The sequence below is a fragment of the Maylandia zebra genome, linkage group LG13, assembly GCF_041146795.1.
Source record: "Maylandia zebra isolate NMK-2024a linkage group LG13, Mzebra_GT3a, whole genome shotgun sequence".
Classification (NCBI taxonomy): domain Eukaryota; kingdom Metazoa; phylum Chordata; class Actinopteri; order Cichliformes; family Cichlidae; genus Maylandia; species Maylandia zebra.
This window is the reverse complement of record NC_135179.1, coordinates 180,435-193,338: the sequence shown is the minus strand read 5'-3', so window position 1 is coordinate 193,338 and position 12,904 is coordinate 180,435. Positions and strand designations below refer to the sequence as shown.

At 42.5% G+C, this 12,904-nt stretch overlaps 1 protein-coding gene across 1 annotated transcript in view; it reads left to right on the top strand.

Moving 5' to 3' along the window:
- Positions 1 to 11,655, top strand: part of LOC143421729 (collagen alpha-1(XIII) chain-like) — a 37,317-nt gene extending 25,662 nt beyond the window's left edge. Inside the window, exon 3 of the mRNA XM_076891345.1 lies at positions 11,117 to 11,655. Within this exon, the coding sequence (XP_076747460.1) occupies positions 11,117 to 11,175 (59 nt within the window). The 3' untranslated portion in view covers positions 11,176 to 11,655. The remainder of the gene's footprint in view (positions 1 to 11,116) is intronic.
- Positions 11,656 to 12,904: the final 1,249 nt, after the last annotated feature.

Below are 12,904 nucleotides of genomic sequence, written 5' to 3'. Positions count from 1 at the left end.
GCTCACACAGTGCAACACATCCAATGAAGATGTGTTGCACTGTGTGAGGCAAATGGTGTGCATTGGGCATAGAGTTGATCAGGTTGTTGATTGTGGGTCCACTCCTCTTCAATACTTGTGCAAAGTTGCTGAATATTGGCAGGAACTGGAACACGCTGTCGTATACGCCGAGCCGAGCGTCCCAAACATGTCTGGTGAGTATGCTGGCCATGCAAGAACTGGGATGTTTTCAACTTCCAAGGAATTGTGTATAGATCCTTGCAATATGGGGTCGTGCATTATCATGCTATAACATGAGCTTATGGTCATGGATAAATGATAACCCCACCGCCACCATGGGCCACTCAATCCACAATGCTGACATCAGCAAACTGCTCATCCACACAACGCCACAAGCTGTCTGCCATCTGCCCTGCACAGTAAAAACATCTGTCAACAGAACACCTCTCCAACGTGGCAGACGCCATCAAATGAGAGCATTCGCTCACTCAACGTGGTTAAAGTGACAAACTGCAGTCAGGTCCAGACCCCGATGAGGACCACGAGCATGCAGATGAGCTTCCCTGAGACGGTTTCTGACAGTTTTTGCAGAAATTCTTTGGTTATGCAAACCGATTGTTGCTGCAGCTGTCTGGGTGGCTGGTCTCCACCTGGTCGACCATCCTGGAGGTGAACATGCTGGATGTGGAGGTCCTGAACTGGTGTGGTTACATGTGGTCTGCGATTGTGAGTCCGATTGATGTACTGCCAAATTCTCTGAAACACCTTTGAAGATGGCTTATGGCAGAGAAATGAACGTTCATTTCACAGGCAACAGTTCTGGTTGACATTCGTGCAGTCAGCATGCCAATGGCACGCTCCCTCAAAAGCTGCGACATCTGTAGCATTGTGCTGTGTGATCAAACTGCATATTTCAGAGTGGCCTTTTATTGTGGGCAGTCTCAGGCACACCTGTGCGATATTCATGCTGTCCAATCAGCACACCTGTGAGGTGGGATGGATGATCTCGGCGAACGAGAAGCTCTCACTAACACAGATTTAGACAGATTTGTGAACAATATTTGACAGTCATGGCTTCTTTGTGTTTGTAGAAAATGTTTCAGATCTTTAAGTTCAGCTCATGGAAAATGGGAGCAAAAACAAAAGTGTTGCATGTATATTTTTGTTCAGTGTAGTTTGGCTACCTCTGCCCTCCCACGTCGTCGTGTTTCAGTGAGATCAAAGCAAAGGTTGCATTTCATCTTCTGTAGATACACAAGAAAACCTTTTCTTAAAACATCAAACTTCTTAAAAAAAGAAAAGAAAAACAAAGTGGGGGCCACTGTAAACCTGGACTCCTGTCAGGTTTCAGAAGGGTTGCAATCTTGCGTAGGGCTTGGAAATCAAAATGATATAACACTAATGCTACAAGAAAAACAAGAGCCTGGTTATTGGGCTTATTTTATTAGATAACTGTAGCGGGTGTGGTTTGTGGCTCCGCGGCATGGGGGAGGTGGTGTCTGGCTTCAGGGGCAGCGCTTGGGGAGGCAAGCCGGCACAGCTGGTAATAATTGTTTAATCTTGCCTTCCTGATTTAGTAGCACACTGGGACCTCGAGAGGACAAAGGATGTGCAGAGTGGCAGTGTGCAGAGTAACGAGCACTGTAAATAAAAAGAATTCACAACTGTGTGTGTGCTGTTGTGCGTGTGGTGGTAACTGATAGGTGTTACAGTGGTGCCCAGCTGCCCACAACAACATGTCTGACCTACAACAACGGTGGCTTTGACAGTAAACAGAAACTTTATTAAACTGTAGAAAGAGTAGCTGAGAGCTGGTCTGTGGCTCCACTGCAGAGGAGGTTGGTGCAGTGAGTTCAGAGGGCAGTGCCAGGGAGGCTGCCAGGACAGCTGGGGCTGATTGGCTAATCGAGCTCTTCCTATATTTTGGGAGTTCACTGGTACTGGAGGGAGAGAGTTGTGCTGGGAGCAAGACAGCTGAAAACTGCACCAGTAGACTGATCAAGTGAGCACTATAAATAAAACGGCACCAACGCTGCAACGTTGTGTACACGTCGGGTCCTTTAGTCACACAGTCCAGTGTAACAGTGCAATTTAGCATTTCTGTGTTTGCTGTAATCAAACCCTAACAGCAGGAAAACGTGTTCTGATTCGTCAGTTAGCTTTTTTTGTTATTTGAATTATTTCATATCCATCAATTAAGCCAGAGTCCCCAGAAAGAACCCACCCAAACATGGACGAACATGCAAACTCCACACAGGGAGGCCCCAAAAAGATGGTGGAGTCGAGCACCTTCATGCTGTGAGTGCTAACCACTGTGCTGCCTGAAACGATGGCATAAATACTGAATAATAATGATGATGTTACATCCTCTGAACTCACATGCACATGTAAAATACCGGGCACAAACAGTTAAACTGATGTTCGCCTGAAAATTCAGTTGAATTCAGTTTATATAGTGCCAAATCACAACAATGGCCATCTCAGGGCCGTGCACACTGTAAGGTGGAGACCCTGTAACAGAGAAAACCCCGAATTTATTATGTAAAAACTATAAATACAGCAATCTGTTTCCAATCTTCCACCTAACTACTGTATCTAATGTGGCTTAAGAACTAATTCAACATTCAATAAATATCTATGTATTACTTTGTGCAGTTTTCCACAGCAGGAACAGCTAACATATCAAACATGATGGAGATATTTCATCACCATCTTGTTACCCAAAGCTTGTCTGCAAGTCTGGAATGATAATAATAAAAAAAAAATCAGGCTCTTATTGAAAGGCTTAGAATCTGCCCATTTCCTAATTTTAACTAGAAAAACACTCAAGAACACTTTACAATAACAAAAGCACAGTATGGATGAAATACCAGTTGAACCCATCACAGAATTAAAAGACAATACATCATAAATTTAAAATCAAAAGAATAGGCAAGCTTAAAAAGATGTATGTTAAAGACAGGGATCAATGCTGAGAGATCCAACGACGAGGGGCCACTCGGCTGAACTTGCTAAAGTTCACATAGTATAATAAAGGTAACAGAGGAGGAGGGTCTCGGAGTACAGGAAGGAGAGGTGTATGTGAGAAGATCAGTGATTTGGAGGTGTGAGATTATAGACAGATGTGAAAGTAAGAGGCTGAATAAGCAAAGCTGTTAGAGGACAGGAATAATACGTTCTGTGGAAAGGTTCTGGTAATCACATGAGGGGCTGCATTTTGGACCAGTCTTTGGAGACATTCATGTGGTAGGACAGAGGGGATAGAATTACAATAATCAATGCGAGATGTAACCAGAGCATGTTCAAGAACATTGTAAGCTGTGAAGGGTGCAGCCGACTAATATCACGTAGATGGAAATGTGCAGACTGAGTCATATTATTGATACATCATCTCTTAGCTGGGTGGAAGGACAGATTTGAGAACTGGGAATGCAGAGTGAGAATTGATCCCATTTATCCAGAACAGTTTGGGTTCCTATCAGAAGAACCTCTGTTTAACTTGAGAAAATTAGCAGACAACCACAATTTAGTCTCACGTAAGCAGTCGGAGACAAAAGAAGGTGGAAAGGTCAGGTTAGGCAGAGTGGCATGAGAATGAAAATGAATGCCAGAGTTCCCAAAATGTGACCGAAAGGTGAAAGATAAATAAATCCAAGGGAGCCGTCAGGAACACCACTGAGAACTGGACCAACTGTGATCTGAAGTTATTTAACTTTACTGACTGATTACGATCTGAGATCATATGTTGGCTTCCTGTTGAATCCAGAAGCAAAATCCTTCCTCCTTTGTATTATCAGGCTTCATCTTATCTTACAGACCAGATAGCCCGACTCCAACAGAGCACGCTCAGAATGCTGGCTTACTTTGAGTTTTCAGGCCCCTCTTCTGTGGGACCAGCTCCCAGCTTGGATTCAGGAGGCAGAAACTATCTATTAGGATTCAAGCTTTCCTTTTTAATAAAGCATATAGTTAGGGCTGGATCAGGTGACCCTGAATCCTGCCTCAGGTCTGCTGCAGTAGGTGTAGGCTGCTGGGGGACTCTGCTGGCTGACTGTTTCTTCTTCTGTTAGCCCCTTTCAGTCACATTGTGTTTGATTAATGTCTGGCTCTCTTCCACACCATGTCTTCTGTTTCGTCTCCCTCCCCTCACTGAGCCTGGTTTTAGTTTTCTTCCTGTTAAAATGACGTTTTTTCTTCCCACTGTCTCCAAAGTACTTGCTGATAGGAGGTCGTCTGATTCTTGGTCTCTATTATTGTGGGGTCGTGACCTATACCAGTATTCAGCGACTTGAGGTGACTGGTGTTGGGTTTCAGTGGTACAAAAATAACACTTAAGTGAAATTAACTGAATTAAATAATGTGACGTGCCAATGATACCAATGATACCAATGATACGGTGAGAGACTGTCAGAGGTGTAGCACAGCTATGGTTAACAGCCCACAGTGTGATGTTGACTAGAGCTGTCTCACTCCTGCCAAGTGTTCAAATAGATGACTCGAAGTAAGGTGAGAATAGAGCTGCACAGCAGCAGCTTTTCTAGACTGGGATGGTAAATTAGCATTTGGACTATAATTATTTAGACTGAAAGGGTTTCCGTCAAGTTTGTTAAGAGGTGGAATTATCACAGCTGTTTTAAGAGGTAGAGGAAAAAAGCCGGAGATTAGGGAAGAGTGAATAATGTCAGTTATCAAGAGAGCGAGGATAAATAGGATTTAGCCAACCTAGTGGGAAATGGGTCAAGGTGGCACGTAGATGGCTTATATTTCTTAATAAACCCAAATATTTCCTCAACCGTCAGACATATGAGATTAGAAAGGAAGGAAGAGGGGATCATACTGTGTAATTATGTGTGGAATTACCTGGCGGAGCCAGCTGCTGATGGATATGACTAATTTTAGGGTTGAAAAAGGCCAAATAATAATATTACACTAATAATAATAATAATAATAATGGATTGCATATATAAAGCACTTTTCGAGACCCTCAAAGCGCTTTACAATTCCACTATTCATTCACTCTCACATTCACACACTGGTGGAGGCAGCTACAGGTGTAGCCACAGCTGCCCTGGGGCAGACTGACAGAGGCGAGGCTGCCATATCGCACCATCGGCCCCTCTGGCCATCACCAGTAGGCGGTAGGTGAAGTGTCTTGCCCAAGGACACAATGACCGAGACTGTCCGAGCTGGGGCTCGAACCGGCAACCTTCCAATTACAAGACGAACTGCCAACTCTTGAGCCACGATCGCCCTACTCGGTACAATAAAACATGTACATCTTAGAACTATGGAAAAATACCAGGAGGTAACAGTTCAATATTCTTCATGTAGCGCCAACTAAGAACAACAGTCCTCCCAAAGGAACTTTATATTGTAAAGACCCTACAACAGAGAAAAACCTCAACAATCAAACGACCCACTATGGCCGAGCACTTTGCAACAGCGGTAAAGGAAAGTTACAGTAGGCAGAAATCTTCGCTCAGGCAGGGGCAGCTTTAAGTTTGTGACTTTGAGTCCTGTGTTTGGGTCTAAGCCCTGCCTGCTACACAGCTCACCATGGCATGAAGTCTGATTTTATTCCTTTATTAGCCACTTCAATAAAGTCTTATAGGAGGAAGCTGACCCAGATGATTTAGCTCCCATATAAAAACCTCTCATCATTCAATGTCATTCAAATGAACAAATACAAAACCCTCCCAAAAGAGGGAGAGATGCTCATAACAATAACAATAAAATTAGACAAAAATAGATGTAATACAAAGCATTCACTGTCATATCAGTTCAGCAATGACAGAGGAACACAAAATTATTCTTTTATGGTAACTGCAGTAGATGCCGAGTGTGTGCTGAACTCTGCAAGAGTTCATGTTTCCCTGTTGCCTCCTATGAAATGCGTTCCAAGGCTTTTCTGGTAGAATAATCAACTTTTGCAGCTTTTCCTAGAGCTTGCTTTAGTACTTAGTGATCAGAAAAACAGGAAGCTCGATGGATGAACTGGTGCATGGAGGACCACACCAGAGGTGGCTTTTCTGAAGTCTTGAAAGATAGATTGACATGAATATTTGCTTTGTAAAGACTTGGCTGAACTTTGTTTCCAGTCATATTTTGAACATGTTAAATCTGTGCCAGTACCACAGTGTTACACAACAATGCAACATGAGCACGTCAATAGAGCCTCATTCAGTTCACAAAAAACGCTTCAGTCTCCCCTCATTCCAGCGCTCCGACCTGCAGTAGTCAGCTTCAGGGCTGAGTCTCTGGAAAAGCCATAGAAATCCTGCCACATTCTTCAACTCACAGCAGAGACCTGACATGCTAACGTCTTTACAAGACAACAAGAAGCAAAGAAGTAGCTTATATGTGGGAATGCGCCACATTTTTGCAATACTGAGAGAAATCTTAGGCAGTCTGGATCCATGTTCATGTTCAAATAACAAAGATTCCTTTCAAGGAAGAAAACGAGTTTGTTTTTATAGACTGGATAAAATCTGTTTTACAGTTCATTAAGAAACAGAAGTTAGCTTTATAGCACACTACCCTCTGTTTTTACAGGTATCACAAACTGGCAGAATATGAGCTGCAAGAAGGGTATTTCAAATGCTGAAACAAGATTTACCAATATAACAGGGGACATGGACAGTTAGTCTATTTCATTATGTTTAAAATGCTTCTTACAGGTTTCTCTGTCTGAATTAAATAACTTTAATTCCAAGCTGATCAATGACAAGTAAAGCTGTGATGGTCATGGCCTCAAAGGATTCATATTGCTGCTGTTGAAGTGCTGGTATGAGTTTAACAGGAAGCTGCAAATCTGTCAAATTTACTCTGGCTACGTTCACACTGCAGGCGAAAGCGCATCAAATCTGATTTTTTTGACCCTATGCGACCCATATCCGATCATGCTATGACAGTGTGAACGGCGCAAATCCGATATTTTCAAATCCGATCTGGGTCACTTTCGTATGTGGTACTGAATCCGATACATATCCGATGTTTTAGAAAGCGACTGCTGTTTGAACGGTCAAGTCGCATTAAATCCGCCTTTTACGTCACCGACACAAGACTGAAGCCAATTATCAGCGCCAGAGAAGCGCCCGAGAAGACATCGCGAACGCTTCCTGGCCATCCAGTGTAGATGTTAGTGAAACTGTTGGGAAGACAATGTGAACATTTTATTTGTACTGTATAATCTGCAGATTCTGACAGAAATCTGCAGCTATCATTTGAAGCACCGCTCCTCTCTTAAACAGCAATAAGGATCATTATTAGGTTATTTACATTATTATGTAAATAACAAAATAACTTAAAGCAAAAATTGGGAAACGAAGTCCGAAGTCTGCATATTAAGGGCCATCAGTCAAACAATACTGTTGCTGTGGGTCTAAACAGAGCTCGTTGTGTGTGACAGCTTCTTTTGCGCATGCGGGCCGCTTTGAGCATTCACACTAGAGCGCGTTTGCTGTCGCATTTTATTTGTAGTGTGAACGAGCAGACAAAAAAATCGGATTTGATCAAAAAATCGGAATTGAGCATTAAGACCTGCAGTGTGAACGTAGCCTCTGTGTCTCTTCTAGAGATGGACCGATCCGATATTACGTATCGGTATCGGTCCGATACTGACCTAAATGACTGGATCGGATATCGGAGAAAAATAAAAAATGTAATCGATCCATTAAATATCACGAAAGCACCTCACAAAACTTGCAACACGCCGTAACTCACCTCAGAACGTTAGCACGTCGGAGCAGTATGCATCACGTGATAGAGCGGCTGTGGCATGCGGGACCTGTCGGTGGTCTGGATAGCATGTGGAGCTTCGCTAGCAACCCGGCATTTCATCTCTGACAAAGTTACCCCGAGAGAAGTAAAGCAAGTGTGTAAGTCCATCTCTGAATGTTTGTAAAGCATTCCTGCGTTAAGCTTAACGAGCGACTGCCTCTCGCTCTCCGGCTGCTACTTCAATCGTGAAACTGCTTAAATGATCAGCTGATCGGCTTTTCTGTCGTGAGTCCATCTTTGTTTTTGGCCCACTTTGCACCAGAAAGAGGAAACCAGCGGCTGAACAACAGCAGCACGTTTAAGCTTGATCAGCTGTTGTTAGAATTTATTTAATATTACTTTCTACACCAGGATCTTTTTCTACGTAGCTGACGCTGGTAACTGTGCAGGGGCGGATCTAGCAAAGTTTAGCCAGGGGGGCCGATAGGGCATGAACAGGGAAAAGGGGGCACAAAGACATACTTTTCTTTCTTATTCTCATTTAAAATGTCGAGCTTTTAATAAATAATTATCTGACACACAAAGTTTTAATTTGATGTAAAATGAATAGAAGTCAATTACTGTATATAGTGACTATTAAGTCTAATATATATACCCTAGTAAGCTATAGTACTTTTTCCTTTGGGAAGGTACCATCTGTGCAGTCTGCAATTTTGTTGAAGAAAGATGTTGAATCTATTTAATATTTCTTGAAAAATAATTGATTTCTGTGCATTTTTTTTCACACTGCATCAAATTAAGGTTGATTACGTCGATTAAGCATCATGAGGTGGCGCGTGAGGGGTGGTTCCCTATTTTTTATTTATTTATTTTTGTTGTTGCTGGGAGTTGGAACCCTATTAGTTAGGTTGCTTAATATTTACGCTAAGTACTCTTTAAAATACCAGAATAGGGAGGATGGTGTAGGTCTAAGTTTATTAGATTGATCAGTATTGCTGAACTATGAAATTTTTTTTTGTATACAGGTATAACAGAATAGCTTTAGTGTAGTTGTTGTTTTAAACTTGAGTATGAACTTGCAGACTTGCAAAATGCAGCAAGATATTTAAAAAACAGTTTTGTTGATTAAAAAACACTATATCGGATTCATATCGGTATCGGCAGATATCCAAATTTATGATATCGGTATCGGACATAAAAAAGTGGTATCGTGCCATCTCTAGTCTCTTCTCCATGGAGTCATTTAAATCTAACAACAGGTTTAATTCGTTACAAACCAATATAATTTTAAATATAAGGGTTTTAACAGTGCTGTCATCTAACAGGCATACTTTAACAGGTTGTGAGTCTGTATTTTTATCTTTGATATCCAATGTTCAGAACAACAGGACAACAGTAAGTGACGGCACCCTCAGCATTCTGGGAACACAATTGAGAGTTCTCTATCATATTGAGACTCCGTTACTCCATATTGACGGGGTACGACACCCCCCCCCCCCCTTGGTTGTGGCGTGTGGATACTTCTCTAAGACACTCTGGCTAGCACGGCGATGCCCACAGCTTGCGTATAAAACAGCTGCGCCGATGTGAAAAAGGTGATCGTTTGATCTCCACTAGTGTATGTGCGTGTACCTATGTGTGGTACTGTGTGAGGGTGTGTGTGGCAGTTGTGTTTGCCTGTGGGAGCATGTCTCAGTAGCTGAATGCTGCCTATCCCCTAACCACTCAAAACAAAATGCCAAACACAAAAATCTCAGCTGCTGTAGCTCCCGCTGCTGGCGCCGGCTCTCTTGCACACCCGGGCACTGAGCTGGTTGACTTTGAGGTGCAGTAGCAGGGACTTTCATTGGGACCCATCTCTGCTGAATATGGCATCATCCCCCAACCATGGCTGGCTCTAGAGTGGACCAACTTTAGAACTGGCTCCTGCACAGGGTCCTTATCATGGATAGAGGTGACCATAGCTGGTTCTGGATGAGTGTTGCTTAAGAGTCCAAGCCAGGAAAGAATGGTTTTGTCCAGATTGCACAAGGCCTCGGCAGCCAGGGAGTCTAGCAGAAGTTAATTCTCTTGGATCTGGTAGAAATGTGACCTGGGCTATTTTCTGGTCTGTGTTTACTGGCCACTAGCAGTCAAAGGTCGATTCCAGCAGCAGAAGACCCCAAAAAGGATATCAAATGTTGTCAAAACAAAAGCAAAGCCAGTAGGCACCAAACAAACAGCATCAAGCAAACAGTGTGGTGATGTCGAGTTGTTTATAACATATTCACCAATTCAGTTACTTGGGACGATAATTACTAATTACTGAAACTATTAAAAATATATAGGAGTGAGCACCGGGAGGTAAGAGAGGGCTGTCTCATGCTAGCCGACCACTGCCATCCAGCCTCTTGCTGGTACAGTCTCAGGATGAACTAAGAGCCAGGATTACAGCCCAGCGGGAAATAAGAGAGTGCTGTGCTCTAATTTTCATGGTAACCTGGCTTTCACACAACATGCAGCTGTGACATCAGAGCTACTGGGACACGCCCACCAGTCCTTTGTTCCTTTGCCCTCCAGCCATCCTTTGAGCGTCTTACAGTTTAACGTAGCCGAATCGACATATGGTTGCTGTGCTATCAGAGATGCTAGAATGGCGTAGATTATGTCACCAACGTGTGAACACACCTCCTAACCCTGCCTTACAGGTCAGATGTGGATCACAAGACCCCCAAATGTGTAAGTTCATATCTTTGGATATGCTCTCATCATAGATGACACAGTAGTCTTGGACTGAGACAGGTGAGAAAAAAAAACTTTTGATCTGTCTGCTATTGGTCGTCACGATGGAGTAATGTTTTGCCCGCCAGGCTAGAGAGTCGGTCACATGACCAAACTGTGGTGAAACCAATGACTGTAGAAATGATGGCCGACCTGGCTGCACTTCCTCCCGTTGAAAATTTAAATGAAACCAAAGTTCCTGCTTGAGGGAGCTGCGTTATACTGGCGCCCGCACACCTGCTGGGCGTGACCACGAACACACACCCCTGCCCTTTTTACGTAGTCCACTGCTCCAGTTTTGAGGATGTCGCTTTCATCGTCATTGCTATCACTAAATAAACAGACTGTTTCTGAGCATTGCCAGTTTAAACTGATTAACGTCCATCCCTATTATCTGTGGAGAGAGTTTGCCGTGTTTTTGGCCACTGTTTACGTTCACCTGCGAGTTAACACCACGGCACAACTCAGGAAATTCCAGAATGTCTTCAGCGCATTAGAGACGACTAATCCCGATCCTCTGGTGTCTGCTTATATAACACCTGCCATGTGCTCATCCTGTTATTACAGAGTGTATTCAAGCATTAAGAAAGACACTTGTTAACTAAGTCTGTTTACATATTTCTGCTTTACTTTGCAGTGACTCCATGCCTCTTCACCCCATCGCTTTGGGGAACGGCTCCAATCCACACAGGATAGATTTGAATCCACCTTAATGATACGAAAACATGAAAGTGGAAGAATTACGTCCCTATTTCTCTGTATCCAAACATCTGTCTTTGCTTGACTTTCCATTTTCCTCTGTACCACATCCTTTGGTTGGTAACATTGTACAAAGGAAGTGCAAGCTGTATAACACATTGGTTTTCATGACGCAGGGCTGTGGACTCCTGAAGGTTATTTTATAGCAAATGAGGCCCTCTTGGGTTACACTGTGGGAGTTGGGTGCTTCCTGGCCAAAGGTGCTGAGAAAAATCCATTTTCCTTGGACGTTTTGGGTAAAATCTCTTACATCTTTCTGTCTTTCACTGTGTGTGGAAGTTCTTTTGTACATATTTGTTCACATAAACGAGTCAATAACAGTTCATTGTGAGCCTTGTCAGTTTGGTTTTGTCTTTTTAAACTTCTCGTGTCCAGCAGATGTAGCAGCAGAATAATGGTCAGAGTATTGTGTCAAACCTGTCTACACAAAAACTTATTTGTGTCCAGAAGTTTAAATCTGGATCGATGAAAAGATCTTGCTCCCACTCTGTGGTTGGGAGAGAGATTGAATGATGAGTTGGGGGCACTGACATTTTAAAAAGTTGGCTGAGATTAAATCTCTCCTGAATTATGTATTTCATTTGTTTGTGTTTAAGAAACCTACTGAAATGAAATCAAGTTTCCATCTTGAATAACATTTTTATTCTTTTTTCGTACCATTTTTGCTTTTTCTTTCTCTGGCACATATCTGGATTGTCCAAATGGCTCTAAGTTTACAGTGAATCAGGGAAGATTTTCTGGTGGAAGAAATTCCCACCAGCCTGTCAGAGAGGTGTTTATATTAAGGCTTTAAAGCAGTTATGATCATTAATACTTGGGATTATGACAGGCAGATTAGAGATTTTTACTTTATCACAGAAAGCTTATTCTAGGTCCGGCCATGGGCTGTCGAGCAAACTTGATTAGATCCAATCTGAAACATCTATAAGAAGAGAAATAGTAGTAAAAATGTTCTAGACCTCCGTGTTTTGACTTTCGTGGAGTTTTTACACCTAATGGTGATGGTTTATTTTTCCATGATAATTTAGAGACGTTTGAGTCTTTTGAACTAGAAAGTGTTTTTTCTCCTGAATTATGTCATTTAACTCTAGTTTTAGTTTCTCGGGATGCTAATTATATGTTTGTGTGGTGAGGAAGGCCAGGCAGATTCAATTTTTTTTTTCTAATTCTAATTTTTACTTCATTTTTCTTATGAGAACAGTGAGATATTGTTTTGTCCCACGACACTACCTTTCCACCTTCCCAAAGAACACTTGGAGATATTACTGGCAGGTCATTGTTTTCTAAATACAATCCCCAGTTAACAGAGTTCTTGATTTTAAGTAAAGAGGTATTAAATCTCTGATGGGACTCACAGAGATAGACACTGGTGCACGATGGCTGAACTAACTACAAGTTTAGTCCAAGCGAGAATGTGAGTGGTGTGCTGGTGAAAGAAGGTGTAATCCCTGAGAGTGGGGTGACGTAAACACTGTTGTTTAATAATGTCTGTAGAGTGTCTGTTGCTTTGACTCACTGCTGCACTGAGCCTGTAAATTCCTGGATTAAATACCAGGTTGAGTCTCGTCCTGTTAAAAGCGAGGGTGTCATTTGCTTCACATAATACAATCTGATGGTTACTTCTGTTTTAATGTTTTCCTTACAGACTAGTTACACAGTAACATTT